This window comes from Lepisosteus oculatus, chromosome 1 (genome assembly GCF_040954835.1).
Source record: "Lepisosteus oculatus isolate fLepOcu1 chromosome 1, fLepOcu1.hap2, whole genome shotgun sequence".
Taxonomy (NCBI): domain Eukaryota; kingdom Metazoa; phylum Chordata; class Actinopteri; order Semionotiformes; family Lepisosteidae; genus Lepisosteus; species Lepisosteus oculatus.
Window position 1 is genome coordinate 16,473,444 of NC_090696.1, and position 27,915 is coordinate 16,501,358.

Consider the following 27,915-nt stretch of genomic DNA (forward strand, 5'->3'; position numbering starts at 1 on the left):
AGTACAGGTAATCAGATCAGGATGAAATACTCCTGGATACACTGAAAGAATTTATGCATGAACTTGTAACTTGAATTAGTTGTTGAGAGGGTAAGAACTGATGACAGGATTGTGACAAAAAAGTCTTGTTTCTTGAACCTGAACCTACTGTACATACTTAAAGGAACAAGTAAAGGTTAATTCCATGCTGAAGAGAGAAGAAAAGAAAGACAATTTTGTGTTTCCTTTCTTCTCTCTTCAGCATGGAATAAACCTTTACTTGTTCCTTTGCAGCCTGCGCATGCTGACGCAGCTTCCTACTTGAACTACATACTTAAAGGCTGTATCTGAGGCCTTGTGAAGTAGCTGATCCGAACTTACTTCTCTGAGGGATTCCTGGGTCATGGCCCGGAAGGACAGGATCACTCCAATGATGGTCATTCTCTTCAGGACATTGTCAGCAGCTGGGAAGTGGAGAGTGGGAGAGCACTCAGCCTGTGTCGTACTGAGCCAAGCCTATTACTTGAGCAAATCATATTGCAGGGTTGTCAAACATTGTCCCCTGTGGCTAAAATTGCAATTGGCATCTTTAGTCCACCATTTCTCTAACTGGCTTGATGTGTAATTCATTATGAATTAGCTAACTGGATAAAGGGTTGGCTATGCCTAAATCTGGTGTTTTGACTACCTGAACTGCAACAGGTTCTTTTGTAATGTAGCTGCATTTTTGATTAAGATGCAATGCCTTTCAGATCTTTGAATGGAGGCATAAATTCATTTTCTTGATTTGTCAGTGTTCTTGTTGCTGTTTACTGTATATACTGTAGTACTGTATATTTTCCTGAAAGTAAGAGTGATTCTTTTTCCAAAATATTCTGACTAGTTTTATTTATTTATGTTTCAGTAGCAGAATTTGAAATTAAAGGTGCCATGTGTGTATAGTGTTGAAAACTGTTCAGCTCGTTTTTCACCGATGTTGCTCACATGGCTTGTGTCTCGCCCCCCTCCCACTCATACCAGGCAGCCTCCTTTGAAGAGCAGCCATTTGTTCTGGTTTGTCGAAGCTGGATCTCATTTGTACTAAAATGTCCATGTTCTCAACCACAAGTTTCTGAAATAGAGTAAAAATATCAGTAGAATAAAGGAGTCATGCAAAACGTGAGTTTTGTTTTCAAACTGTAGAAGATAGAACCCATGTTTTATTTCTTCAAAATGCCCAAACTACTGTAAACTAATGTAATAGTCTTATTTTGAACCCAAGAAAACTATAACCATGTTAACCTAGAAGGTTGGTGCACTTGTTGTATTTGAGGAAGATGGTAGATACTGTAAATACTATACATGTAGCTCATTGGGGTTAAGCAGACAGAGTTTCACTGTAAAAAGAGCACGGCTTTAGAAAAAAAATGTATTCGCTGGCCCTGCATTTTTGAGAGTTAGCCAATACATTCTGTGTTTGCGTCAGGTGCTGCATTTCTCTGCATTTAACAGAATTAAATTGCTCACTGGCTGGCTGTAGGGACTGGGGCCCCCTGTGAGATGGTGTCTGTTGTGAGCAGAGAGGTTTATGGATATGGATCCCTACCTTTAGCTCACTGACTTGTGAGGTAATGTGCCACATCAGGTTCTCGCTTAGGAACTTCATCCCATAGGGGCCAATCAGCTCTGCCAGGGCTTGCATTTCTATCCAGAAGGCAAATAAAGAGGATGAATTCAACGCAGTGCTCTGTGTAAAGTCATGCATCAGGAGAGCGAGAGTCTGCTTGTGGGCTTCAGCCTGCACTGTGCGCTATGGATTCTATCTTCCTTGTAAAAAATACAAGTAAGATACCACAACTCAGTGTTGTAAGAATTCTGATTGCATGTATTTAACCTTGGATAAAGGTGTCTGCAAAATACATTAAATGTTTCCTTTGCATTATAGTTGATTGCATTACTTAGGCTGTGAAACCTTCACTGTCTTGTGACATTTATAGAATGCTTAGCAGTAGCGAATCCAAGAGAAGGCAGGAGGAGTTGAAGCTGGCTGTTCTCTGGTTTTGCCTCTGTAACACAGCGTGGTGTGGGGATCTGTCACGTGTGGTTTCCATGGATTTTCACCTGCATCCTGCTCATGCATTGTACTCATCCTGTACAACATGTATTGAAAGCGCATGATGATGCAGAAGAGCTTTGAGGACTTTATTTTCTTTAAATAAAAACAAGATGGGTTGAGGAAGGAATCCCAAAGAGGATGCTGCACTAGAAAACAAAATGTGCAACTAAAGGATGGAATTCCCTAGAAATTGTATCATTTTGGGGTGTGACATTGGAGCACGTAATCCTTCTTGTGTCAATGCAGACATGACATTAATTCTTGATTAAAATTTATTTTGTGCTTCACAAGGATTTGATCTTGCTTGACTTTGTGGCCCGTCCCAGTCTGGAGTGTTTAAATTAGCCCACAGCAGAAACAGGATATACTACCCTTTTGTAAATCAGCTTGGCCCGAGGCATTACTGAAACTAAACAAATGTAGACAGTATAAACAAACCGTGAGTGCCCTGGATCAGGCTGATGAATTCAGTGAAGCAAATGAAACTAAACGTGGCTGTAGTGAATGTGGGAGCTTCAAAAAGAGATCCCTTGCCCTCACCTGCAGTATCGGAGTACTGCTGGGCACTGAAACTCTGCTCGTTGTCATTGGGTTGGTTGATGAAACACCTCATGGTTGGAGAGTGGACGATCAGGGCGCTGCTGGCCTGGCGCAGGAGGCCCTCTAGGTACCTAGGTGATATAACGCAGGATATGTCAGTCAGCACCCCCCTCATTCCGTGTGACCTCTCACACCCTGCACCCTGTACCTCTTGTCCTGCTCCGACAGTAGCTACACTGTTTGCCGTGCATATACTGTAGCTAAGAATCTTTTTAAGGAGAGCAGGCGGCAGACATCCAGTAAACGAAATGTTTTACAGTACATCATCAGGAGGTGCTTATGCTGTTTAATTATAAAAAAGAGTCTGGGATTTTTCTTTGTTCGTGACAAGCTTTCAGCTGCCCAGGACAATAACTTTCCAAATGCCAGGCCACAGCTATGCAGCAGGCTTGCATCCTTCTGACTGCTGTCTGACTTTTATGGAGAGGCTAGTTTGTGCCCAAGCCAGTTCCACATTGGTTTGAGATGGTAACATCAGGTTATTACAGAATGGTGCAAGAATGAATTTTCTGACAGTGCATCAGTATAAGCTTGACATGGCCTTTACTGTTTGCAGGAGAGATGCACCCGTCAGGAGAAAATGGAATAATCTGCCTTTCATAGAAGGGCGTTTTATTTGGGCAGTAGTTTAGCCTTGTCTGCCATACCAGTCCTATATAGCTATACCAGTCCTCACTATCTAGGCATGTTATTGAAGCAAAAGCAATATTTAGTAAATAGAAGTGTGTCAACACCTTTCTAAACCTAGTATCCCCTCTGCAATTCTGTCTCCTTCAGTTCCTCTTCAAAACTGGCTTATTATATATCTGGAACAGACAGGTTCTGTATTTGGTTATAAAATACTGAACTTAACTGCAGTGTTTTGCCCTCACAGCCAGTCTCCTTTTGATAATTACTGGTAAGAGACAGGCTCATTTTTAACCAGCAGCTCAGCAGCTGTTACATTTTATTTCTTAAATGCACTATTCAAGTCAAAATGAGTATCCTAGTGACAAATTATCAAAAGTTAATTAACTAGAACATCAGCATCCTATGAAAACACTTTGGCAGCAGCAAATTATGATCTCCTCTGCAGTCAGGGTTTTGAAAGCTTTTTGCAATTGTCCAGCCTGCTGTGCTTTTTATTCTTACTACTTTTACTAAAAATTCTTACTACTATTATTTCTGCACAAGCAGTAAACAGGAAGGTCGCCAACTGATGTACTCGCTTGTGGCTTGGGCCCGGGAGAGGCTCATCTGTTTCAGTTTCCTGCATGGCATCATATTACTTCTGCAGGAATGAAACGTGGTGTGCATACAAATGGTACCAGACGCCAACATTACGGATGCCTACCAGAGGATGTGTGCAAGTCATTAGTTATGAGTTGATCTGTTGCTCTCTGGTGTGCACTGTTGTCAACAGCAAGGCGTTCCTCATGGCTCCATTTGTGTGCAAGTAAAATCCCACTGTTCCATGGTGAACCATATAACGATGAAATATAAAAATTGTGTTGCAGTTCCCCTTTAAAGAGGTGAGTGAGATGGTTGTGAATGAGCCATTCCCAACTTTGTTGTGACACCTGGTACAGAGCCGACTGTTATAATAACAGTAAACTTGGAGATTACGTCTCATTTTCCATCCGGGGATCCCAAAACACTAAACACTTACACAGTAAACGCAAGAATCAAGGAGTGAAACTGAACAGCAACACAAACAAATGTGCGAAGTGCTGCAGATAAAATTTGGCTCAGAGACAAAAGTTACAACAGCTCTTCAGTATGCTTTTAAATGCAGATAATAGTTGAACTCTTTCTGAACTGTTTCTGCAGCACATTGTATGGCATACATATGGAGTCTGTGGCAATTATATTCTGGTTAATAAAGAAAGACAAGGTAAGGTAAATTGTGGTAATTCCCAGAGTCCCGGCTGTTCTAAGGCAGGATAGTCCAGCAACAGTCCTGCAGGGCCAGTGTGTCCACAGTTTGTCTAGAGAAGCAGCAACTGAACAATTGGGAGAAACTATAAGGGTCACCCACTCAATCCAATAGCAACCTGAGCTGGAATGAGAACCTAGATATGCTCCACCAAGTCCCTAAGATCAGAGCTGGTCCACCTGGTTGTGGACTAAGGTGCTGTCACAGAGCGAGCAGTGCTGGAATCTAAGAGAGTTCTGCTATAGTAAAAACCCTGTTTTAGAAAAAAAAAGTTGAATATACAGTACAGCGAATGTCAAGTCATCCTAAAATACAACCTATTTGTTAGGTTACAGCATTGATTCCTTCAGTATTAAGTGTTTATGCTTAAGGTCTGCTTTTGTGCTTAAGCTATCTCATTTCTCTGCAGCTGGGCTCTATGTGAGCAGCCACAGTCCACTGGGGCCATGGAGAGTGAGCTAAAGCATCTGGAGGGGAGAAGCTGTGTTAGGTACCAGTTGGTATAGAGCGTGGTGATGGTCTGCTCCCCCTGGCTGTCCAGCGGCTGTGTCTGCTGCAGCAGGACACTCCTCAGCAGCCGCGTCACGTCCACGCTGATGTAGCGGGACAGGGTGTGCAGGGTGGTCATGTAGGCCCTGATGCCGGCCAGCAGGTCCGAGGGCCGGGCGATCTCCTGCGTCACCTGGTTGTAGTTGGCCATCTGTATGATGGTCCTAAAACGGCATGGAGTCTCTTCAGCTTCACAGTCCAGCATACATTTTTAAACACTTGGCACAGTTTGATTTCGAGGTCAAAAGCAGTTGATTTCTTTGAAGTAGCTCAAGAGATCATTTTGAAATGAAAACACTAGCACCCCTCAGCTGTTAAGAACCTCAGCTGGCCATTCCTGACTTAATCAGCCAACTAACTTGCTGTAGTATATTGATCAAAACTCAGGTATCTCACATCATATGGTTTAAAGTGTGCAGGGTGCTCTTATAAGACTGCTGGAATGTGTCCCACTTGTTAATATACAATAGCTCCTTTTCGTGGTATGAACCTAAATGGTTTGTAAAGTCTGTGGCATTGGAGAAGTTCCATCCTCCATGTTTTATAGATGACTTTAATCAATAATTAAAGAGCACATTCATTATGGAATAATCATTTGGTTAAATTAAGTATTTGAGAGCCCATGTACTGTAGCTATCCAGCAACAGGTTTGGAGACCCACTGTAGCAGTAACTGTAGGGTACTGTACTGATCAAGCTTGAGCTTCAGAAATGTATTTAAAAATATAGTTTGCATTAAGGCTTACTAATCTCACCGCTAAGTCCTCACAAAAGGACTAATCTCAGTAATCATGAAAATGTTTCTAGAATACATATGTACTCTAGTTAGGACGTTAAGGAAGTCTTCAAAAAGTTTCTTATTATCCAATATGCATCCTTAAGAGAGAAACCTATAACTTGTCAAGAAATGGTTAAGAGCAAGCAAGAGAATTGACGTGTCTTCACGTGTCAGATTAATGAGGAGAAGCCTGCAGAGAGGGTGTGGACAAGAGATGATATATCTGTTTGTAGTTCTGTACAGGTCTCTATGTGTGCTCACAAGTATGGTTTTACTTTACAGCCCTCGAAATGCAAAGACGAATTAAAAAGGCACATAACCCCAAGCACTAGCTGGTGACTGAGGTGCAGCAGACTGTTAGGCGATCCAGTCTGTCAGTGTGTTTCAAATCGACATCCTGCACTATCTGGAGTTGGACTGTGCCTCTGATCTGCTGCTGTTGCACATTGGGCTTTCCAGCATGGTCTGTGTGAAGGTATTCATGCATATTATTAGGTCCTTTTCTTAAGCGTCCAGTAAAAACTTCTACTGACTTTGTCCAAAAGAAAAAGTATAGAGGTGAGATTTCAGGATAGCAAGTAGCGCGGGAGCTGGGATGCAGGACGGATGGGCAGGGAGGGAAGAGGGAGGAGGAGATCGTACTTTGCCAGGCGAGCCTCCAGCTGGGAGAGGAGGAACTCGGCAGGGATGAGGATGTGCTCCCACACCTTGAAGTGGTTGTAGAGGCTGAAGGAGAAGCACAGCTCCGTCAGGGCCAGGTGCAGCTTGTCCATGCTGAGAGAGAGAGAGAGAGAGAGAGAGAGAGAGAGAGAGAGAGAGAGAGAGAGCACTGTCTTTTACCATTCGTCTCCGTCACTTCATCTGCTTAGGTTTTTGCACTTCATTCTTAGCACCCCGGCCATCAGTAGTGGCTTCAGAGTTATTCAGCACTCACTGAGCTGTAACTGAAAGTAAGTTTCGCATAGTAATCCAGGTGGCCACGTAGCGTTTATTATTGTATATACTGTATAGAATATCAGTTGCTGGTATTTTTAAGTGAATGATGTTCAGATGTATTCATGGGTCCCGCACTATTTTGTAAACTTTCTTTATTGCACATGAAAGTATTTTTAATATTAGAATATAAAATGATTACAGGAAGAGGATGCACTTCCTGCAGCCTTCACCATGAGGGCCACTTGACCACTGGTCCTCGCAGTATCTCTCCAGCTCCTCCAGGGGGTGTGACCTCCCCTTGTGATCTGTTTCATTCAAAGCATGAGGCTGCTACAGTGAATCAGGAGCACTGATGTGCTCTTTGTGCACGCTTTGTATCTACTGTAAAGTGTGCTAAAATATCCTGATAAACTTTTTATTCTCTTTTCTACCTTGGACAACAGCACCTGAAGATGCAAACCAACCCTAAACTGAACAAATCCGTGAAATAATTTTTCTACATATTTACTGGAAATAAGGGAAATATTATAGAAATACATATTTTTGCTGCCATGCTGCTATTGCACTTAATAAGTAAATGTTGAAAAACCTTGATATACCTTGATAACCCTCATTTTCTCCGCTTGGTCGACTTTAATTGCAATTCATGAAAAGTCAAGCCTCTAGTCTGGAAATTTCAGATACAGGCAGTTCGCTGAACCAAAGGGAATACGGAAATTGAAGCTGAAAACAGAAAATTCATTGCCGCTGCAATGGCAGGGATGGCACTGGGGGCGGGGGGTGGATTTCACTGTCCATTAAACAGACCAGACGAAGCATGGATGGCGCCTGTGTGCCCCGGCTCAGCGTGAGCCGCCAGTGCCCTGCCGCTAGCGGTCTGTGTGGGGGGGCAGCGGCAGCAGGGCCTCGATCCCGGGTCCTTACGTGGTGACAATGGCGCGGTCCTTCCTCTGGCTCTCAGCCCCCGGCTTCTCGCTCTGCACCTCGGCCTTCTTGGGGCCCGCTTTCTTCTGCTTCTTGTTGCGGGCCTTGCTGATGGTGTGCGCGCAGTGTTTGGGCAGGAGCTGGGCAGAAGTGCAGAAACGGGGGACACGGTCAGCAGAATTGCGAAAAGGGGTGAAAAATATGTCGGACCAAATCTCTTTTATTAATGGCTCAGTGATTATTCATGATTATTAGCTCCTAATTCATTGGATTGTCCAACCCCGGTGCCTGCGTCTTTTCTAGACCTTGCAAAGCAGCAGATGCTAAAGGTGGGAGTAGTCGGTGCCTCAGCCTCAGTCAGTAATGAGCTGATTTAGGTCATTAGGAGATGACTTGGAGGGGAACGTGCAGTCCTCCGGGACTGGAGGCGGACCACCATGCCACACGTGGTCAAGGAGCAGAGCTTACCTGGGAAGAATCCCAGAGGACCCTTTCTCTCTCCAGGATGAGGGCTGGCCACCCTCGTAAACATTTATGTAAACATTTACGTGATTATTTGTGTCATAGAGGTTTTTGAAAGCACAGTCTTTCTCACCTCGTACAGCTTGACTGTACTTTGCTAGTGCTAGGGGAATAAATACAGTTAACCTGTTAAATGACTACTCACTCTGTTGTTTGCAGCACATTGTGCTGTCACCCCAGAGGGTATTTATTGAAACAGGATTTTTGCCAGCATGGGTTTTTTCTGGTAGAACATTTAAATAAATAGAAGCAACTACTGTATGTTTCTGAAGCTCTTGTTTTACACCCTACAGCCCTGCGGAGGGATCATGTCAGTTCTCAGGAGCCCGTTGTTGCTTGTGCTGGCAAAGGACTCGCAACCGTGCCTCAGAAGCACTCCCTCAGAGGGATGGTATTGTCTTTTCCGTTAGAGAGTGAGAAAAGATGTAAGGAAATGCTGCATCATTACTAGGGTTTTGCAGTGATTTTCTTCAATGAGTTCTCTACTTAGCTGATGAACTCTCTTAACCCTTGGGATAGTTGCTTATAGGACCAAATGTGTGTTAAAACTATACATCTTTTACCTACCGTACAAGTTTAAAGCTGGTAACTTTTGTTTTATTCCAGGCGTGGTTGAGAGTGGACATGAACAAAGGTTGATTGAGGTGCTCAGTCTCCCCACCCACCCACCTCGATCTCCCTTGGCTGTACCTTGTCACTAAGGTTGCACTGCTCAGCGCAGATCTCCATGACAATGTTGCAGGTCTGCTTAGAGATCTCCTCCAGGAGCGTCATGCAGAACTTCAGGCTTTTGCTCTCCAACGTGGAGGTCTGCATGGGAAGAGAGGGTGAGGAAAACAGAGAATCCAGTATTCCCCTTGTGCTGTGCACTCTATTGATTTCACCAAGTAGAATTACAATACACACTCATTCCTGCTTTCTTAACCCTATTCAGGAGCTCCAGGACCAACTGGCTCCAGTGATTTAGATGTTTGATAATTTTGTGTATTGTGGCCTGGGTCTAAGATTTCATGCAGTCATCATCGATCCAGTCACCAACACTGCCTCTTGAGAAATTACACTCTTGGTCTCCAGGCCAGACTTTGCTGCATTACTTGAGTTTTATTATTTAGGATTTATGACTGGAAACATGTTTCAGGTGAATCACAAGAACCTCGATAATGGTTTTTGGGAGGTTTGAAGTTTGGAAGGTTTGAGTTCAAAGTTGTGTTGACTGTTTTAGCTGTTATTTGTATTTTCTTGTTAGACCTGAATATGAGAAGACATTTGCTTGAAGAAAATGTCTGACATGTTACCTACCTTAAAATTTTGTAATTTACTTTATCAGGAGTATAATTTCCTATGCTGTGTACTTCCAGAAACACATTATATATTTAAAAAATACAGTAGCATTTTAAAGAAAAAATTCCAAAACACACAGTAGAAATCGTGTGAAGGTGAATTTATCCACTGCAGCCCTTCGGTTTTCTTATTCATTTCAGTTGGTCAGTTATGGCATCAAGTTCTGAATTGAACTAAAGATTTGCCAAAAATGACAACTTAAATGAAAGCCTTAAAACTTTAAAATTCATATTGACATGGGGTTATCCTTGCTAAATATGTTGAAACGAAGGGATGGAAAGAAGCGAAAAGGTTCCGGGAATGTAACGAGAACCAGAATGCGAACCAAAGACGAGGGAAGTGCATCTTGGGGAAAACCTATTGAAAGAACTGGGGTTCGAGGCCCCTGGTATAAAGGGTCAGTTCCAAGATGGGCGGCCTCACTGGTTTAGCTGGCGTGCTGGTGTACTGACCTCCTCTGGACACATGGTGTGCGAACACTGGCTGAAGTGGGCGCAGGTCAGAGGGAAGGCGATCAGGTAGCGCTGCATTTGCACCTCCTCGATGCTCTGGGCGAACAACTTCTCGAACACGCGCGGGTAGAAGCTGTGCAGGAGCGACAAGGCAGCAGGCCATCAGCTTCCAACAATCCTTAACACGTCGGGCATCTCGCATTACCCCAGCTTGCACTGTCCACCTGTCTTTCATACTGGGGGTGTATGACAATCGCTCATGTGGTTAGTAATGCTATAAACCTATTTTTTGTTAAAGGGATCCCGGAAGCCTAGCCTCTCAGATTATAATTATAATAAACTTTAGATAATGCCTTTAAAGGTTACTTAAAGTGCTTTACAGAATGACGCCAACAAAAAAAATGCACAAGGTATACACAATGAGAGGAGACAGTAGATGGGTGTACTGAATATGGTAGGAGAAAAAGGGGTTTATAACAGAACCAGTTAAGTAAAGGTTCTTCTAAAGAAGAAGGTCTCAGATGAGTCTTAGTATTTTTCAAAAGGCTACAGTAGATCTTGGGCTGTTCTTCATGTTCCAGAGCTTTTGATGTTGAGCGATTTAAGTGTGAGAGCAGTTGGGAATACTGACAGGTCTTTTATTCACTTGCCTGAGGGAGAGAGCACCTGACACGAAGGAGGAGGCCATCGGAAAGCCCCCTAGCTGGAATGAGGGAGGGTGCGAGTAAGTTTTGCAGGGTACTAATGAGATCAATTTTATATTTATTGCACTATTCAAACCAAATACTGGGAACAGGTATGTGTATGTGTTATGTACAATACACGTGTGTGTGGTAGAGTATGTGTCAGTTTGGCAGTGCAAAATGGCTATTGCTCTGGTTTGTGTTGAGATGACAATTTGGAAAATTCTCATTTGCAAAAATGAGTCATTTAGAACATTAGACTTTTATATTTGTTGCATTCTAGCCTCCCCATGATATTTAAAAAATAAGGTCCTTCCTTTCCCAGGGAAGAAAGGGATTTAACTATCAATGTGTCTTTCTAACATTTGTTAGAATTGTCATTGCCTACTGAATGTGTGTGCTTAGCTTACAAATGTATAAGCATTTTAACCAGCTGTAACTATGATTACTGTAACTGTGTGTATTCTGCTCTGTACAGATTATAGGAATAGATACTCTCTAAAGTTGACTGCTTGTCTTAGTTTTCAAGGGAAACTTTTTTGTGGTTTTCAAGGGAACGTTCAGAAGATAGTCAAGAAGTGGTAGGAAGTAAATTTTTTTTATGTCTCCAAAAAGGGGAAATCTGGTATGTCGGAAATCATTGTGCACTTGTGAACCTTCATTTTGGCAGCCTTAGTGAGCTGTTGCTGAAGAATGGTGTGTTAAAACTCCAGAATTACTGTACAGCCTGTCTCTAGGAAAGTGAACTAAGTTGTTTTTTAAGAGCGAGGATGAGGCACTGACCAGAGGTTTGAGAGGTCAGAGGTCTCCTGGCAGAGGCCTTCTATGTTGTCCATCATCATGGTGTGGAAGACGATCATGTTCATCAGCCTGGCCAAGTCTGGCCACTCTCTGATGCTCAGGGGAGCCTTGGACACACTGGTGTATGCCTGTATAAAACATGTTATAAGCATCAGAAAGTGTTTTCTGGCTCACGTCAGCAAGCATGTACAATTACCACTGAAAACAAGATCAATACGCTGCAAACCTCATGCACATTTTTTTTGCTACTCAAAGACTAAGATGTCACAAGGTCATGCATGTAATATTGTTTGTGGTAAGCAGGCATTTTATTTATCCATATTAATAGTAAAACGTTTTGTGGTGTAAAACCATTCTTATTACCTGGAGTCTTAACCAGTCCAGTCTCATCCCTTGGAAGTCAAATTCCTCACCCTCTTCCACTGCAATGAGATCAGGAAGTTGGAATAACAGAGGCAGGTTTAAACATCAGGGGGTCACAGAGCACACGGCTCCGGTGCTTTCTGGACTTCATGATGTTCCAAAATGAAGAAAAGTGACATTTCCTGCTTTTAATCTATATTTTCTAAAAAATCATAATGGACCTTTTCTTAGATAATGAATGCCTTGTGAGACAGGGCAGAGTGACAGGTGCAAAAGGCACAAAGAGCATGTGCAAACCTTGTTTTACGGTCATGGCGGACAGACTGGACACGAAGGAGGTCATCAGGATGGACTCCTCCTCAGGACAGACAGACAGGTTCTGCAAAGGGGACAGGCTCTTAAATGACATATTGATTCCTGGATTTAGAACTGGACTCTACAGTAGATGTGGAATTGGCAAAGGGACTAGGGGAATTTTTCTCACCCCAGGACAATGAAAATTTGTGCTTGACTTTAACCACTGACTTTACTCCCAGTTTTATCTTCTTACTATTTTTCAAAAGAGACATTTGCTTGTCTGTAAACCAGGCAACTATTTAATCTTCATCCTGTCTTTTACTTTGAAGTTCACTTACATTATCTGGTTCACATGTAACCTCTGACATTGTTTTCTCTAAAAAGCACGTCTCATACCGCCTCTTTCTTCAGACTACAGTACTATTATTGTCTCTCCTTGGTACACAAATAGGATTGATTTCATGTATTTTCCCATTGTGCTTAAATCCATAAGTAGTACAGTTAGACTTGCATTGGTCAGTATACTATGGGGTTGTCTTGGTAATTCTGGTCCTGGTACAAAAGCTATAGAAGGTGGGTGACATTTTTCCCGTAGATGGAAAAAATTGAGAGTTTGGGGGTGCTTGTAATGCAACAGGGCTCTGTACAGTACATGCGCCTTGTGCTCTGGGAAGAGGAACGAGGGCTGTTTTTGTTCTGGTGACTCTAGTGTACCTGGCAAGGATATTTCTGTTTGTCTGGCATGTTGGAAGGCCCTCAGGACTCTACCTGCATGGTGTCGTTGAGTGCCAGGGCATCGAACTGCGACAGGTACTGCAGATGGTAGCGCTGCAGCACGCGGGTGTGCAGACGGAGCATGGAACGCATCTTGTCGATGTAGAACAGCAGCTCTGCCATCTGCCTGTAACCAAGAGGTCACACAGCCGGTTTAGCACGAGTTCACCCACTCTGCTTTCTCACTGCCCTGTCTAAGAGTCTAGGGCAGTCCAGTGTCTGAAAAGAGATGGGCTTCTTAACCCCTGTTCTAGTCTCTGGAAATTTCTTGGATCACAAGTGGTCCATTTAGCATGGGAAGAATGCTGCAGAGCACACATTCCATACTGAGGATTTGTTCATTTATTTTCTTGTGCTTGTTTGTTCCGGGACATTGGGGATCAACAGGCCTGAATGGGCTTATCTGTAATCTGGTGTCCCATCCTTTGTAATCTGAGCTGCCTTGTCTTTTGCATTTGTTTTTAATATTAAGCAGAGGACATTATTGTGTGCATTGGCACCTCAACAACTGTGTTCCAGAAATGAAATGCTGATCATCACTGCTCAGTATTGAATGGTGGGTTCACTGTATATCATGGACTATTACACAACAAAACGTTTGTCTTCCTGGGATTTATATTAAGAAGTGGCATAGTTTAGAAAATCCATTATCTGCCGAGGGCTGGAACAGTTCAGAACATTGTAGGTCTTGTTTATTTGTTTGGCTGTGCTTTGATGTGGTAATGGAGACTGAGGGAGGCAGAGTGCACCAGATTGTGAAGTGACCGGGACTGAGAGAGTGAGAGTGATTGGCAGGGGAAGGCAGTAGGGCTGTGTTTCACTCACGGATCCACGTAGTCTTCTGGGGTCTTGGTCTTGGGAACATTTTCAGCATGCCGAACAAGCCAGAGTACTTCATCACGGGAGAAGGACAGAGCCATGAACACAAACAGGGCCTAGAAAGAAGGGGGTGGAGGGGGAGCATCTGTCCCATCAGTGAGAGGGCTCTTGTCATCTTCGGTGACAGCACTTTCTTTAAACCGTATTGTTAAAGGATTGTCAATTCCATACTGCAATTTACATTTCACATTCTAATGCGGGTTACACTTGACAATAATTACTACGGTACCAGCCCGAACTTGGATTTGATTAATAAAAGAGGAACATATTACTTCCAAAACTGAGGCTGGAAACAGAGAGAGAGAGAAAAGCACCAGTTATAGAAATAGTGGCTTTTCAAGTGCCCTGGCCCCTTATTGTCCATCACAGCAGTACAGTACAGCATCACATGTATATTAATGATTCTACTGGCTTTTGCAAGCAAGCTATGGGCTTGTCCAGTCCAGAATGGAGCTCCAGCTTGTTGTACTCCAGTAGAACCATATGCCATCATCGATGAATCACACTGTGTAACCTCTAACAGTGTCAAGCAGTCACCTTGGGTCCGAGGAGCCCAGGTTCATCCTCCAGGATGTTGGTGAGCTCTTTCACAGCGTTCCTCAAGAAGTTCCTGCGTTCACGGTGCATAGCCCCACTGCAGACAGGCACACAGAGTAGGGGGTTTCATAGGAAAAAAGAAAAATTAAGCCTTGTGGCATAATTTAATATTCTTTAGTAAAAACACCTGAAAAGCTACGAATCCAGATACTGTATGAATTCAAGGACCTGGCTAGTTCTTGCTAGGCATCTAGAGAAACTAAACTTTCCAAGTCTCACCTCGTTGTTATGGCTTGTTCCCTGCTTTCTTTAATATCGGTGATCCGTTTGCCATATCTGTAATGGAGCAAAAAACGCCAATTAGAAAATGTTATCTTTCCTGCTGTGTACTGATCCATGTTCTTATGTGGCCCTCTAGTGGCAGACAATGTTATTGTATTAAATTTGATTCCATCTGGTTTCTAACCACTTTGCGGAGGACCCGGAGACTGTCTCGCCAAGCAGTAGGCACAAGGTGGAGTCCATCCTGGCGCCACCCTAAATTGGTATTTTTTGTTCTTTTCCAGCACTTGATTAGATAATCACATGTGATTACAAAGAGGTTATAATTCAGAAGAGAAAATGTTTAATCTTTGTTTTTCCAACAACATTTTAGAAGAAGCCATTTCAGGCACCCCCTTTTAGTTTTCTGTTTAACATGACACAGGGCACAGAAAGAAAGTGTCCTAAGGTGACACTTAACTTCTCGTATGTGCAATGAACAGAATTTATCGATTCAGACTAGAGATAACGTGATTCCCCTCAGGGGCTGGAGCCACTGGGGTGAAGTATAACAGCAGTCTGTGCAAACAGGGATTTGAACCCACAACCTGTCAGTCACGAGCCCACAGAGTTTCCTACAATGCTGCCCTTCCCCGTTTAAACATAGTGAGCCGTGGTATTTCCTGTACCCCTTAAGTGTGTCGAAGAAGTCTTCCGTGGCCTTGTGGAAGTGGAGCACCTCGTCACGGATCAGGGTGATGCACAGCCCGCTGCGCAGGGCCATTTTCCACAGGTCCTGGGAGGGCGGGTTTGTGTTGAGGCTGCTGTGGCAGAGCAGGAAGCCCACTGCAGGAGAGAGAGGGCAGCTCAGGACAGTGTCCACAGCTCTTATAACATCAAATGGTCATAGATTGACTCTTTACAGATACAAAGACAAGTACGGATTCCAAGGCTTATTGGAGTCTTTTAATCTCTTCAGACCATTTAAATTTAAATGTGATTGTTCTAAATCTTATTTCTAGAAACCCAAATTTATTTTAGTCATGCAGCCTGCTTGTGTTGGGCATTTTGGTGACTACATTGCTCTTTTCAACTTTGACCCTTCATCTGCTCAGTTTACAGCACCGTTCCCCAAACGAGCATGTCCCTGTTCCACACAGCTGGGACTTACAGATGATCCAGCGCTCCATCACTTCTATAGACAGGTACTCGCATGGTATCTGGGGGGGAAAGGACACTTCTTTCAGTTCTCTTTCTTTACAAATGCATAATAGCTGAGGTGGTTGGGATGCATGGAATAGTGTGAACACACTGCACTGTGTTGTTCAGGAAAAAAGGATGCCTAGTGGTGGAAGAGAGGAGTGAGGCTCATTGTGAGACACAAGATTCGATTGGTTATTCCTTGGCCATGCAGAAACCATTCTATAGTCTTCAAAGTGTAGATGGCTGAAGCAAATACCAACATAATCAGCAAGTGGTTTCCAGGAAATGGCTTTTCTTGGTCCCGTAACACTGATTTGCTCCCATCCCAGGAGATCACAGCGTCTGCGATGTGGTTACTGGCGTCTCAGCCGGCCCTGCTGACTCACCGTGTCGCAGATGGCAGGGCTCAGCATGGCGGCCGGCGCGGAGAGCAGGCTGAGCAGCTGGGCGCTGCGCCACTGTTCGGCCGGGAGGTTCCGGCGTGGGTACACCAGCCGGAGGGACAGCAGGGCCTCCGTAACAGACTGTGGAGGGGAGGACAGGAGGACAGTAACATCAGCTCGGGCTCTGGCAGAAACGGAGATTCGAGATCAAAGGTAGGTCATCTCACCTTGGTGTGCGGCCCGAACTCCTCCGTCAGCTTCTTCCAAGGATGATCATACTCCAGGAGCATCTGCCCAAGACGAGGATATGCTGGATCGCTGCAGCACAAAACAGAGCATTGGGTTTGAAAGGGAAAAGTTGCGCTTGAAAATGGTTTAGCAGTCAAAGAGGTTTGAGAATAACCAAAGAGGTCTAGAAATGTGCTGAGCAACCCTTTTGAGGTTCTCTGACCCTGGGGAAAGTCAGTAATTCAAGCACGGTATCATCTGCTCATCCACAGCATTTCTTAGGCTTATGCTGTAGACAAGATGATATCTTTTCAAGCCATGATTTGTGCTACAAGAGGTCATCTTTCCTGCTGCTCCTAAATAAACCAGTCCCTGCATTTTTCATGTTCCTCTTATCGTGTCTTAGCAAGAGGGGTCCCAAACAGCAGGACATCACGTTGCATGGTGTTGCTATGCTGCATGCTGTTCTTTCTCACACATCAGCTTCTTAGTTATGCATATAAAAGTGTATCAAGTATGCCATCACCCAGGTGTTTGTTTTCTAACCTATAATAATCATTAAAAGTCTTTGCATGAAAAAAATGTAAAATAAAAATTGTAGGTGTTGTGGCTGTACACAGCCTTTACAGTAGCACAGAGGATTTGCCACCTGCTTCAATCAACCCAATCACAATCGGAGAGAGGCGTTTGTGAGCAATCTTCTCTGAACCATATCGAAGCTTGGAGCATTGCAGACATTTACAAACCTGCCGTTTGTAAGTAGGGCGCTAAATTAAGAGAAGTCATCGAACAGTATATGAAAACCTTCTTGTATTAGAGATTGAAACCCTACTGTTAAATTCCAGATTTAAAAGATGGATTTAAAAGTTTTTGGCATCAGAATAGGGCAGCGCAGTGGTTTGGATTGCTGCCTCACAGCACTGGGACCGTGAGTTTCATTCCAGACCTGTGGCGATCTGTATGGAGTTTATATGTTTTTCCAATGTTCCTGTGGGTTTCCTATGGGTGCTCTGGTTTGCTCCCACAATCCAAAGGCATACTGATAAGTTAATTGGCTTCAGGGAGAATTGGCACTGGTGTGAATTTGTGTGTGTGTCTGTGTCTGTGTATGCCCTGTGATGGACGGGCATCCTGCCCAGGGTGTACCCTGCCTTAAGCCCCTGGAATTGGAAGAAGCAGTCAGAAAATCAATGGATGGAAGGCATCAGAGTAATACACCTAGTATTTATACTGTACACACACACACGATTAGCATTTTATATACAGTACACACAACTCGCAGTGTACAAAAGAAGTCCTATGACACTGCTGGGAAGAATGTCTTCAGTAATGAGCTAATTCTGGAATTAAATGGTAATTGATAGCAAATGCCCCTTTAAGGGTGGAAGTGCTGCCTCCCCTCCCTCCATGTTTTGGGTTGTGTGACGCCCACCTGGTTCCATTGGACATCTCGTGTGCACAGTTGTACATCCCCACCAGCACTTTCTTCTCATCAATGCGGGAGAGCATGAGAATGACAGAGGTATAGGTCACAATCAGGTCCAGGTAGTTCTTCGTGAAGTCGAAGTTCACTGACTGGAGTAGACGAGAGGGAAGAGAGGAAGAATTGCATTTATTTTTTCCTTTTCATTCTGCAATTTAAAATAGTAGAGAAATGTTGCAATGTACAGTACAGGGCACTAGCATGTTAAGAGTAGCACTTCCATATTTGCTTAAACATTTTTAAGCATGAGCGTTTGTGTTAGGTCCTGCATGAGGCATGCCACAAAGCCAGGTTTCTGGACGCTGTGCTTTTGTCTGCTCAGTATTGCTTGGTTTTGCCTCACTTTAGGTTTATGGCACATGATGGAAGCTCCGAATAAGAAAATAGTGTGCAATTCATAAATCATATACAATTTTATGTAACTGAATTTAGAAGAAATATGAATTTGCTGACTAACCTAGCTCCCAAAAACTAGCTACAGTACATCACACCCTGCATATGTCATTTGATGTTCAGTGTCCATTACTTTGGAACAGAATTGTCTTGGCTCCAGTACTCACAATGTCAAAGAAACACTGGCATGCGTCTATGGTGTTCAGGAGTTCATAAACATGATCCTAAAAGACATAAAGCAATCACATGTTAAATTATCTCTTCCTGGGAGGTTTAGGACAGAGCAGAATATGAAATAAATAGCACAGTCCCAGCCTAGAGTAAATGGTGTTAATCAAGTGACAAAATGCTTTTCATATGGGAATGAGTTGCATGTAAAATTCATTTTGAATGTACTAAAGACGTCCATCAAAATGGAAACAAATGGCATGTCTCTGTAGTTTACTGATTTATTTGGAAAAATACGAGCTTTAAGAATTTTTTAGCCCTTGTTCAGTGGCAGAGTTACAATTGGTACAGCCCTCATGGTTGAGTTAGTTCCCTCCCGAGTGGAAAAGCAACGAAAGCCCCTGGAGCTCTCCCTCTCTAAGCCCCCCCACCCACCCCTACCCCAAATCCACAATATCCAGTACTGTATGTATGTTTAAATTTAGATTTTAACCTCATTTCTTGGCTGTACTTTATCTTTAGTCATCTTCATGGTGGACTTTAACACAGTCCTGCTCCTGGAGGGCTGGTGTGTCTACAGGTTTCTAGGCCTGTCGGGTTCTTGATGGCATGAATCAGCTCACTATTGTCTTAACTAAGCCAATCTACCAGCTTCTCCCAGCTCTTCCAGTGTTAGAGCTTGAAATACGCCTGGAAAACTTGCAGACACACTGGGAGCAGGATATAGGAACCCTGATTTATATAGTCTGAGACTGAGCTTCCGCATTTTGGCTCTATCATCCCTTAGTCCCAATGGCTCTGCATGAGCAGAACATTAGGACACAATTCATACAGCCCAAAGGATGGGAATATCTTACCCTGAACTCCATCACATCAAGGAAGGACTGATAATAACTGGTCAGGACTCTCAGGACTTCGGATTTTTCCTTCTGGATATTGCTCAGGTGTTGCTGTAGTCAGTAATAAAAAAAAGAAACAGGAATCTCATTTTGTTAAGTTAATGCAGGTGTAGCCAGTTCCAGTCCCCAAAAACCACTGCGTATTTCGGACTGTTAATCCTTCGAATTACTGATGTTTACGATACTCAGTAGGTCTTTAGTGTGGGAGGTTTGGCAGTAGGTACAGTAGTTAATTGATCCTGGGATCTCATTCTGCCGTTTCTTTTAAGAAATTAATGGATATCTCCTTCAACAACATGACTGGGTAGCTTGTTCCTTATTCCCACAACCCGTTTTATGAAGAATTGCCTCCTCTTCTCTTCTTAAATGCAGTGCAATGCACTTTCCATTTGTCCCTCTGGTTCGTGTTTCACTGTTGAAATCCGATGGGTTGTCTTTGTCATTGCCTTTGAATACTTAGAAATTCTCAGGTCCCCTCGTAAACTTTTCTGTTCAAGACTAAAATTTCCTGTTAGTACCGCCATGTGTTTCTGTTGGTCACAAGAAGATAACATCCATATGAATTATTTCCCCTGAGAATTTACTACAAATGGACCTCTTGTCCATTCTCCTGATGGGCACTCCAGCCTGGACCTTCATACTTCAGCATCAGTACCCCAGAAGCTCCCCACTGTCTTGTTGAGGTGTCACTACCTTGTTCTCCAAGATTGTGACCTCAGATGACGAGACACAGGTCACGTATTTAGACCAGCTTCAAACCTACTGATAACAGTTATACTCTTTATAAATGAAGTTCATTAATTCCTTTCTGAGTTTTTCTTTATTGATTTTTTTCCAGGCTTGCATTCTATGAGTTAAATCATCTGTGCTCAATCGAAGTCATAACTAATGAAGTGCTTTAACATTTACAAGTGTGTCGTGGTTAGTCACGGATGATCAGATCATCAAAATGGTGCCAAAAATAACTAATTCATATACATTGTCTAAAAACACGCATGCATAAATATTAGTTTTCTTATGATGCTCAGTATAATGATGTGGCTCTGTAGTTATCTTCAGCTGAGTCAGTTAAGCTGTTAAGGAAAGAAAGTTTGCTGTCGTTTTGATTTAGGGTTCACGCCACATCTGTTCCAGGCTGGAGCCAGACTGTAAAGAGTTTGCAGAATTCCAGCACTTGTGGGTGTGTACCAGAGCGACACTAATGAAATGCTTTTGGTATATTCCATCATGTGAAAGCTTGGTTAAAGACTGGTGTTGCTGGTGGTCGAGGTTAGGTCATTCTTGTGTCTTAATGAGCTGAAAACTAAAGACGGGGATAGAAATTAAATCTGCTTCAGGTCCCAGAACTTACACTGTTTCCTCTGAAATCAATGGAGGGAAACTTCTTGTTGATGTATTTGATGGCTGGTTCCATGCTCTTCTCCATGAGGCAGGGGGGCTTGAGCCTGGGGTCCGAGCAGGTCTGGGGGAAAAAGAGGAGCAAGTTTAAAGCAGGAATCCGTCGAATTGATTGCGCGCAGAGTGTCTGCGGGCATGAGCGTGCTCAGGGGTGCAGTGTTGAGTGACTGATAGCCTTGCCTTGAGAGTTACAAGTTACAGCAGCATGCAAAGTACAGTACATTTATATAGTCTTTTGAGACGAGAGTGGACCGCAAGGCTCTTGGTGAAAATGAAAAGGCCGACGCACAGCTTGTGTTGAGGATTCATCATGGGTAAGAATATACTGTAGCCTTTCTTCTCATTTAATTTAAAAGGAAAATCCTGGATTCATCAGCCACCATTGTTTTCAAAAACATTGTTGGAATTGTCTGATGTAGTAAACCCTGTGGAGCAGCCCTAGAGCCAGAGTTGTACAGTACTAGAAAACCTGCTCAGGCCAAACTGCCAAGCTGTTAGGGGCTTTTTATTTCAATACTGGTACAAGTAAAAATGTGATCCAAAGCAGTTTAAAATAGGAGTGACATGGTCTCTGATTCTATTTCTCTGGACTAAGTGTAATAACCTAGCCATGGGCCTGTGCCTTGTTTTCTAAGAAGTGTTGACATCCCCTGTGTTAAATGGGATAGAGTTCAATGAGAGAGCTGTAGGCTCTCATCACACCTGATTTCAGAGCAGTTTAGTTTGAAACTGTTCACAGATCTTGGTTATCTAATCCAAAGAAATAATTGACAACATATGGAGTTTGTTACTGAAGATTATTGTTGTTTTTCAGTATTTATTTGAAAAAGACTATGAGAAGCATGCCAGTGAGAATGAACATGATTAACTCTGGAATGCATGCCAGTTTGGAGGCTAAACTATAATTCCTAAAGAAAGTACTAAATATGCATTGTGAACCAAGCAGAGCTCTAGCTCAGTCTTACTGTCTTACTCTTTGCATGTTTTAGTTGTAATACCCAAGCCCTAAACTTTAGTGCGCTTTAGGACACTAAAGGCCTGCATGCACACACCAGTTGTTACCCACAGAACACTCAATGCATAAATGAGCACAGCTATTTCAGCCTTCTAGCTCAGCGTACTTCTTCAGGAGTCATGAGCAGAGCGATCATGGCTAAGTGCAGTGCTGTTTGTAACTGCAGAGCTGGGCATGGTGAGTTTTCAACAGCACAGCTGTTCAGGTACAGCTGCACCTGCTCCTCCAACCCCAACTTATAAACGTGCATTTTATGCCACTTTCGCAAGGAATAGCTTGACTTCTCATTTTTGCCGTTGTTTGCAAACAGAGCTTCTGCTTCCTGCTTCTACTTCCTCTTTCTGCACTGGGTGGATTTTCTGCTGCGCGATTGCACTCCGCACCATCAGCAGGGTGGGAGAGTGCAGAAGCAAGTCTAGACACTAATGATCTACTGCTGCAAAATGCCCAAACGCAGCAACACTGAAGTTTTCAGCAGGGAAGAAAGTTGACTGTTGCTTGTTCGATTGACCCAAAGAGTGTTGTGTCCTGATGTTTCTTTTTGAAAAGCCACGGTACAGGATGTAAGGAAAGCAGTACAATGAGCTGTGAAACTGTGAGATAAGACGGCATCCCTTTTTTTACACTGAGGCGGCATTGATCCGCTGAACTTACACCTTAGCGCTTAACGCCGAAAGAAATAGAAGCTTTGAAAAACATAGGAACCGCGCTGGACCTGTTCCGACTGAAAAGTAAATCTTGCCAAGACAACCCTGTCGGACCTATAGGGATCGGGGTGAAGAGTTGTCTCTGCCTCTGTCAGTTCGCTGTACTGCGGCCCTCACGCCCCCCCCTTCAGCCAAAGGCTCCCTTCTCTTTCCTCCACAGTCTCCTCGCCTTCCCTTTTTCAAAGCACATCTCATTGTTCTGAAAGCACAGGCCCTTTCTCTGACCTGATTGTGTATCATTTAACAATTGGCTCAGACACAGCGGATGACAAGGGAACACTGTGGAAGCGAATCTCAGGATATGGTGGCTGTTTTCGTTTAGAAGCCTTTCAGCAAGCAGCAGCAGCACAGTGGTGCAGTTTGCCTTTTGACCGAGGCCCTGTATGCAACCTGCAAACTGAAGGTTAGCAACAGGTGTTCCTAAGTTATTAAACATCACTCAAGGCTCCCATTGCCCCTGGCCCCTCGCCCCCCACCAGTACAGGGCAGAGTGATCTCTTCCCTCACCTTTTTGATGTAGTACATTCGGACCAGCACCCCCCTCCCCCTCTCGTTGAGGATGGTCAGCTTCTCGGCCAGTTTGAGTTGGTAGCTCATGGTCCTGGACATGGTCTGTCAGTCCCCGGGGGTTCAGCTTTATACCCTTTATCAGCGTTGATCAGTCCTCCCACAGGTCACCACAAAGACTGTGCAAACTCATTCCACCCAAATTAGGAATGGGAGGAGACCCACCCTCAGTCAAGTTCTAAGTTTACATTTCATTGGATGAGCCTTGGTACGGTTGCTGTTACCGCTTTTCTGGTTGGCCGAGCTCCTCTACCCCTTCTCTGGATCCTATTGGCCAGCAGGGTAAGAAGACGAGACGAAAACCACGGAAACGGTGTTGCTGGCGTCATGGCTTCCTGTGGGCTAGAGCACGCTCACACAACCTTCTCTGTGCAGAACTGACAGGAGGGTTTGGGGGAGAGACTGGTTTAGTGTTTAAGAAGCCTTAATCAGCTTTGCTGGTGCAACTAACTTGTAGCCATTTTGACCTGAAGTGCAGGTTGGTGTGGTTTGTTTGTTTTTAAGACCCTGCATCAGCTAAACAGAGCCCCTGGCATTGTCAGATCTGCCATCCCTGGAGTGCATCAGTGAGCCGTTATTTGCCAAAACCAGACAACTCTGCAGCAGGCCGTGTCAGCAAGACACCTAAGTTACAAAACAATGACATGGCATCGGATTATTCAATTGCAATTACTCAAGAAAAGTTACAACTGCAAAGTGCCCTTCTGCCCCATCTTGCTTCTGAGGTTGCTGGTAGTTCATCGATTCAAGGGTCTTGCACAAATCGTTTCTTGAAGGATATCAGGCTATGAGCTTCAAAGGTATGGCTGGGAGCTTTGATGTAGGCTGCTACAACACTTTGCCTAAAGACTGAGTGCTGCATTTATTCCAAGATAATCCTTGTTTTGGGTGTAGGTCCTTAGGGCTGGTTATCCCCAGTTACAGGCTTTTAAATACTTGTGTCCAGTCTCCTTTTTGTTCAAGACTAAAAGGTGAACTTCTCCTAACCTATCTGCAAAAGAGATTTCTTGAAGACCAGAAATTAAAACCTTGATACAGAGATTTGGGGCTACAATTGTGCAAAATGCAGTATGGAGGCAATACTGCTACATCGCTGCTCTGGGCCACTAGATGTCACTATTGATCAACTTTTCTAAAACGTAAAAATCACTGCTGTTTTTTCTCGAGTCATAGTCTGTATCTGATTTACACCAGCCACTCTATAGAACAAATCCAGATTGTCCTAGAGCCAAATTTACTCTCAATCACACTCCTCAGTCCTACTTGAGAGTCATAGATTGTTCAGCATTTGATCAAAAACTTTTTCTTCATATCAGACGAGGATTTTAAACACAGAAAGTTTGTTCATTAATATCTACATTCCTTAAAGTTCTGCCTCTTTGTATAGCTTTTGGAAGCAAACTCATATTTATGTCCCAGGACAGTAGTGTATTTTTCTCACTCTCGTCAATATATCTCTGTCTTTTACTTGCTTATTTAGACAGTGTATTAGATGCATTTTGTTTACCCATTTAAATCATTTTTTTATATATCTTCTGAAAGCCATCTCAAAGCACTTAACAGTTTCATTTTGTTCACATTCAACTTTATAAAACACATCACGCTCAGTCTGTTTTAACAGATGGGCAGAGATCACCTGTTCAAGGTGGCCTTGGTATAGTTTGTTCAAACTTTGATCACAATGTTCTCCAAACCAACAGAAATGTATTAAGTGCAGAAATAAACCATAGTGTGAACATATTACTAACCAAAGCACCCCTTCCTGTTAACTTTTTGTTTGTTTAATTTCTCCAGGCTGGCTGACAAATCTTTGTGGCACCATCTCTTTGTTTTGCATGGGAAAGGATGAAATGGTGATTTTCCCCCCTCTTGCTCTGATACAACAACTGCAGCCTGCAGATATTGCCTCTCTGTAGTGATACTAAGTGTAGCATTTGGTGTGCGGTACTGCGTGCCTGTACACACTGCACCCAGCAGTCTGGGGCGGATTAACGAACAGGCTGGCATAGATTGTAGCCTAGGAGTCCAGATTGATCAGGGGCCCCTGATTGGCCAGAACTATTATTTTTTATTTTTGTAACGGACCTGTGGGCCCCCATTGGTCCATAAAAACATTGAATAATTTATGAATCGATGATTGGTTAGATGCAATGGGTTCGAAGTTCAAATTTATTTCTAGTCTGCTGGATCACCATCCAGTCAGCCTGAGCCAGACCCCAACCCCGAGTTTATGGCTTACGTTGCAGCCAGTGCTACCACAGCCGCGGTTGATAGGTTAGCTGTGGCCAGCTCTAGCCTGGGCGCAGACCGCATCTGTGCTGATCACGATGACGAGCCAGCTTGTAGATTGGCTGTGTATCAGATTTAAGGTGTTAAGCCTTCCTTCCCAGGAGGGCAGAGACTGTGGTTTTTCTTAGCCACTGGGGATGAGGTGGGGCCAGAGTGCTAACAAGTTATTAATTACAGGGCAGGGGGTCCGCTGTAGTTGCAGGCTGTCTCCCAAGAGCAGAAGGGCATGTGGAAGCCAAATCTCTGTGCTGACGGATTAGCACCGCGATAGACTTCCGGACCCTCGTTCCAGTTCTCGCACTTGGGGATTATGGGGAGAATAAAGGAGGAAAACGGGCAGAGCTAAATCTCGGTTAATTGCCAGGTCAATCACATAGCAACATAGGCGAAAGAGTGAGGAACAGAGGAGCGGGGGGGTGGCGTCACAGACACTGCTGGAATCCAGATGTGTGATGGCCTTTTCAGGTTTAGGGAACTAAGGAATTTAATCTTTAATTTGCACAGCTCACGGGAGAGCCTGTAAACCATACTTTCATGTATGGGACACTTGAATTTGTCACCTTTTGGCGGATCCGTCCATTTGTCTTTTCCTTGCAGGAGCTGTTTGATGAGTACGAAGCTCTGACGGTGCTTTCCCTCCCATCGTCCTGCTCTGCCGCAGTGTACTGTAGGCTGTACTGTACCCTGAGCTCTGTCGACGTCGACAGATGTGAAACTGGATCATGGCTCAGCAGCTCCTGCCTCCAGTGCTACAGAGCCCATCTTCCCTGTCTGTCCCTCAGTTAGAGGTCTGCCGTCCTCTGCTGTTTGTCTGGAGGAAACCGGGTCCTGAGACTCGGCTTCAGTGTTGTACTCTGGTGCCCAAACGGCCCAGAGACTGTTCCGTGTTTAAATGTTTTTGAGACAAGGCGTGGTTTGTCTTGCCCTCTTGTACGCCCGCTGATAAGAGCCATAATGAGTCTATGGCATCTACAGCAGTCGGCTGTAAAGGGTCAGTAGTTGTAGAGTAAATGTACCCCCTGTAAATTGTGGGTCAGTAATTTTCACTTGAGGCTTCACATAACTACTAGTACAGCAAAGGTTTATGGGGGTTTCGCTGATTAGTCACATTCCTAAAAAAATTGAAAAATAAGAATTACAGTCTATTTACTTTTAATTTTTTTTAAGTTGAGACTTGAAGTGTAAAGTGACATCCTGTGACGGATTGATTCCCACGTACCTAAAAAGTTTTTGTACCTCTCTGATTTCCACACGTGTGTGCTTTACTGCTATTCTTTGTGGATTGGCTCCTCCTCCACGGCCAGTTATAAGCAATCACCTCTAATTGTCGATGTGTAAATGGGTGAATTTCTCTGGGCAGTGTAGAAGCCCCTTCGTCTGTGTGCACCTATTCTTCTGTGTGTCCTCAAATTGAAACTACTGACCTAAACCACTGTGCCTCCAAATGTGCTCCTGTGTTTTGTGACTTCTGGGAAAAGAAGTTCAAATAGATTTTCACCTGAGATTATTATGTCAATTAAAATCACTGGGAGGTCAGCTTGTCAATACTGATCCTAATTGAGGTATCCCACTGTGTAAGAAAAAAATGATTTGCTCCAGGATCACAGCCATGTCTGTCTTCGTTTGTATGACTCAGTGGAAGACCTGGGACGTCCCAGCAGCATGGAGATACAGTACAAATCTCCATTCCTGGCACACCATCACAGACTGTTAAGAAAGCCATAGGTCTGACATCAGGCGCTCCTTGGAGAGGCAGTCTGATCCACTTTAATGCCTGTGAAGAAGGCAGCCTTTCTGGAGACAGGGCCCAGGAGGGAAGATTGGGTAAGCCCTAACAATTAAGCAAATCTCCTGTGCTGTCTGTATTCAGGGTTTTGGTATGGGATAGTGCATTGGTATAATATAATTTATGTTCACCCCTTCAAGTGATCGGAGCCGTTCCTCTAGTGCTGACCTTAGAAAAGATGGATTGAAGGTCTTTGCGAACAGGAGTTTGGTGTCAGTTGATTGGTTGGGCTAGATAGGGACATGAACAATTGTCATGTTTGAGGGCTTGTCATTGAGCCTTGTGTAACACATCATAACCTCAGGGCTTGATTTCTGCAACTCTTTATTCCATGGGCTTCCTAACACTCTTCTCAACATGTCCAAAACTCTGCAGCTAGACTTCTATCTCACACCAGATCCTGGCCACATATCACTCCTGTCTTTACATCGGTTGCCTATAAAGCCACATATTCAATATAAGGTCTTGTTACTGACTTTCAAGGCTCTGAATAATCTGGCTCCATCGTTCATTTCTGAACTCCTTCATGTTTACACTCCCTCCCGAGGGCTCCATTCAGCTGAGGCTGGTCGTTTGCTCACTGGACCCAGGACTTTTGGAGACCTTTTCTGTCACTGCTCCACTGTTATCGAATGCCCTTCCTCAGACCCTCTTCAAATCCAAACTCAAAACTCGCCTATTTACCAGGGTGTCTCCGCTTGTCCTTCATTC

The 27,915-nt window shown here is 43.8% G+C and overlaps 1 protein-coding gene and 1 long non-coding RNA gene across 2 annotated transcripts in view; one reads left to right on the top strand and one right to left on the bottom strand.

Moving 5' to 3' along the window:
- Window positions 1-23,256, bottom strand: part of nckap1l (NCK associated protein 1 like) — a 30,243-nt gene extending 6,987 nt beyond the window's left edge. Inside the window, exons 1-25 of the mRNA XM_069181502.1 lie at window positions 23,070-23,256; window positions 20,794-20,904; window positions 19,401-19,493; window positions 18,543-18,599; window positions 17,932-18,074; window positions 16,499-16,589; window positions 16,275-16,412; window positions 15,857-15,905; window positions 15,375-15,531; window positions 14,704-14,760; window positions 14,425-14,521; window positions 13,834-13,943; window positions 13,003-13,135; window positions 12,235-12,316; window positions 11,938-11,996; window positions 11,557-11,702; window positions 10,091-10,223; window positions 8,988-9,107; window positions 7,776-7,915; window positions 6,558-6,689; window positions 5,080-5,302; window positions 2,615-2,741; window positions 1,565-1,662; window positions 997-1,090; window positions 361-443 (exon numbers count right to left, since the gene is read on the bottom strand). Coding sequence (XP_069037603.1) covers window positions 361-443; window positions 997-1,090; window positions 1,565-1,662; window positions 2,615-2,741; window positions 5,080-5,302; window positions 6,558-6,689; window positions 7,776-7,915; window positions 8,988-9,107; window positions 10,091-10,223; window positions 11,557-11,702; window positions 11,938-11,996; window positions 12,235-12,316; window positions 13,003-13,135; window positions 13,834-13,943; window positions 14,425-14,521; window positions 14,704-14,760; window positions 15,375-15,531; window positions 15,857-15,905; window positions 16,275-16,412; window positions 16,499-16,589; window positions 17,932-18,074; window positions 18,543-18,599; window positions 19,401-19,493; window positions 20,794-20,904; window positions 23,070-23,171 — 2,775 coding nt within the window. The 5' untranslated portion in view covers window positions 23,172-23,256. The remainder of the gene's footprint in view (window positions 1-360; window positions 444-996; window positions 1,091-1,564; window positions 1,663-2,614; window positions 2,742-5,079; window positions 5,303-6,557; window positions 6,690-7,775; window positions 7,916-8,987; window positions 9,108-10,090; window positions 10,224-11,556; window positions 11,703-11,937; window positions 11,997-12,234; window positions 12,317-13,002; window positions 13,136-13,833; window positions 13,944-14,424; window positions 14,522-14,703; window positions 14,761-15,374; window positions 15,532-15,856; window positions 15,906-16,274; window positions 16,413-16,498; window positions 16,590-17,931; window positions 18,075-18,542; window positions 18,600-19,400; window positions 19,494-20,793; window positions 20,905-23,069) is intronic.
- Window positions 1-27,432, top strand: part of LOC138224420 (uncharacterized) — a 60,765-nt gene extending 33,333 nt beyond the window's left edge. The window contains exons 3-5 of the long non-coding RNA XR_011182909.1: window positions 15,801-15,890; window positions 16,218-16,484; window positions 26,016-27,432. This is a non-coding gene — a long non-coding RNA (uncharacterized lncRNA). The remainder of the gene's footprint in view (window positions 1-15,800; window positions 15,891-16,217; window positions 16,485-26,015) is intronic.
- The last annotated feature ends 483 nt before the right edge of the window (window positions 27,433-27,915 follow it).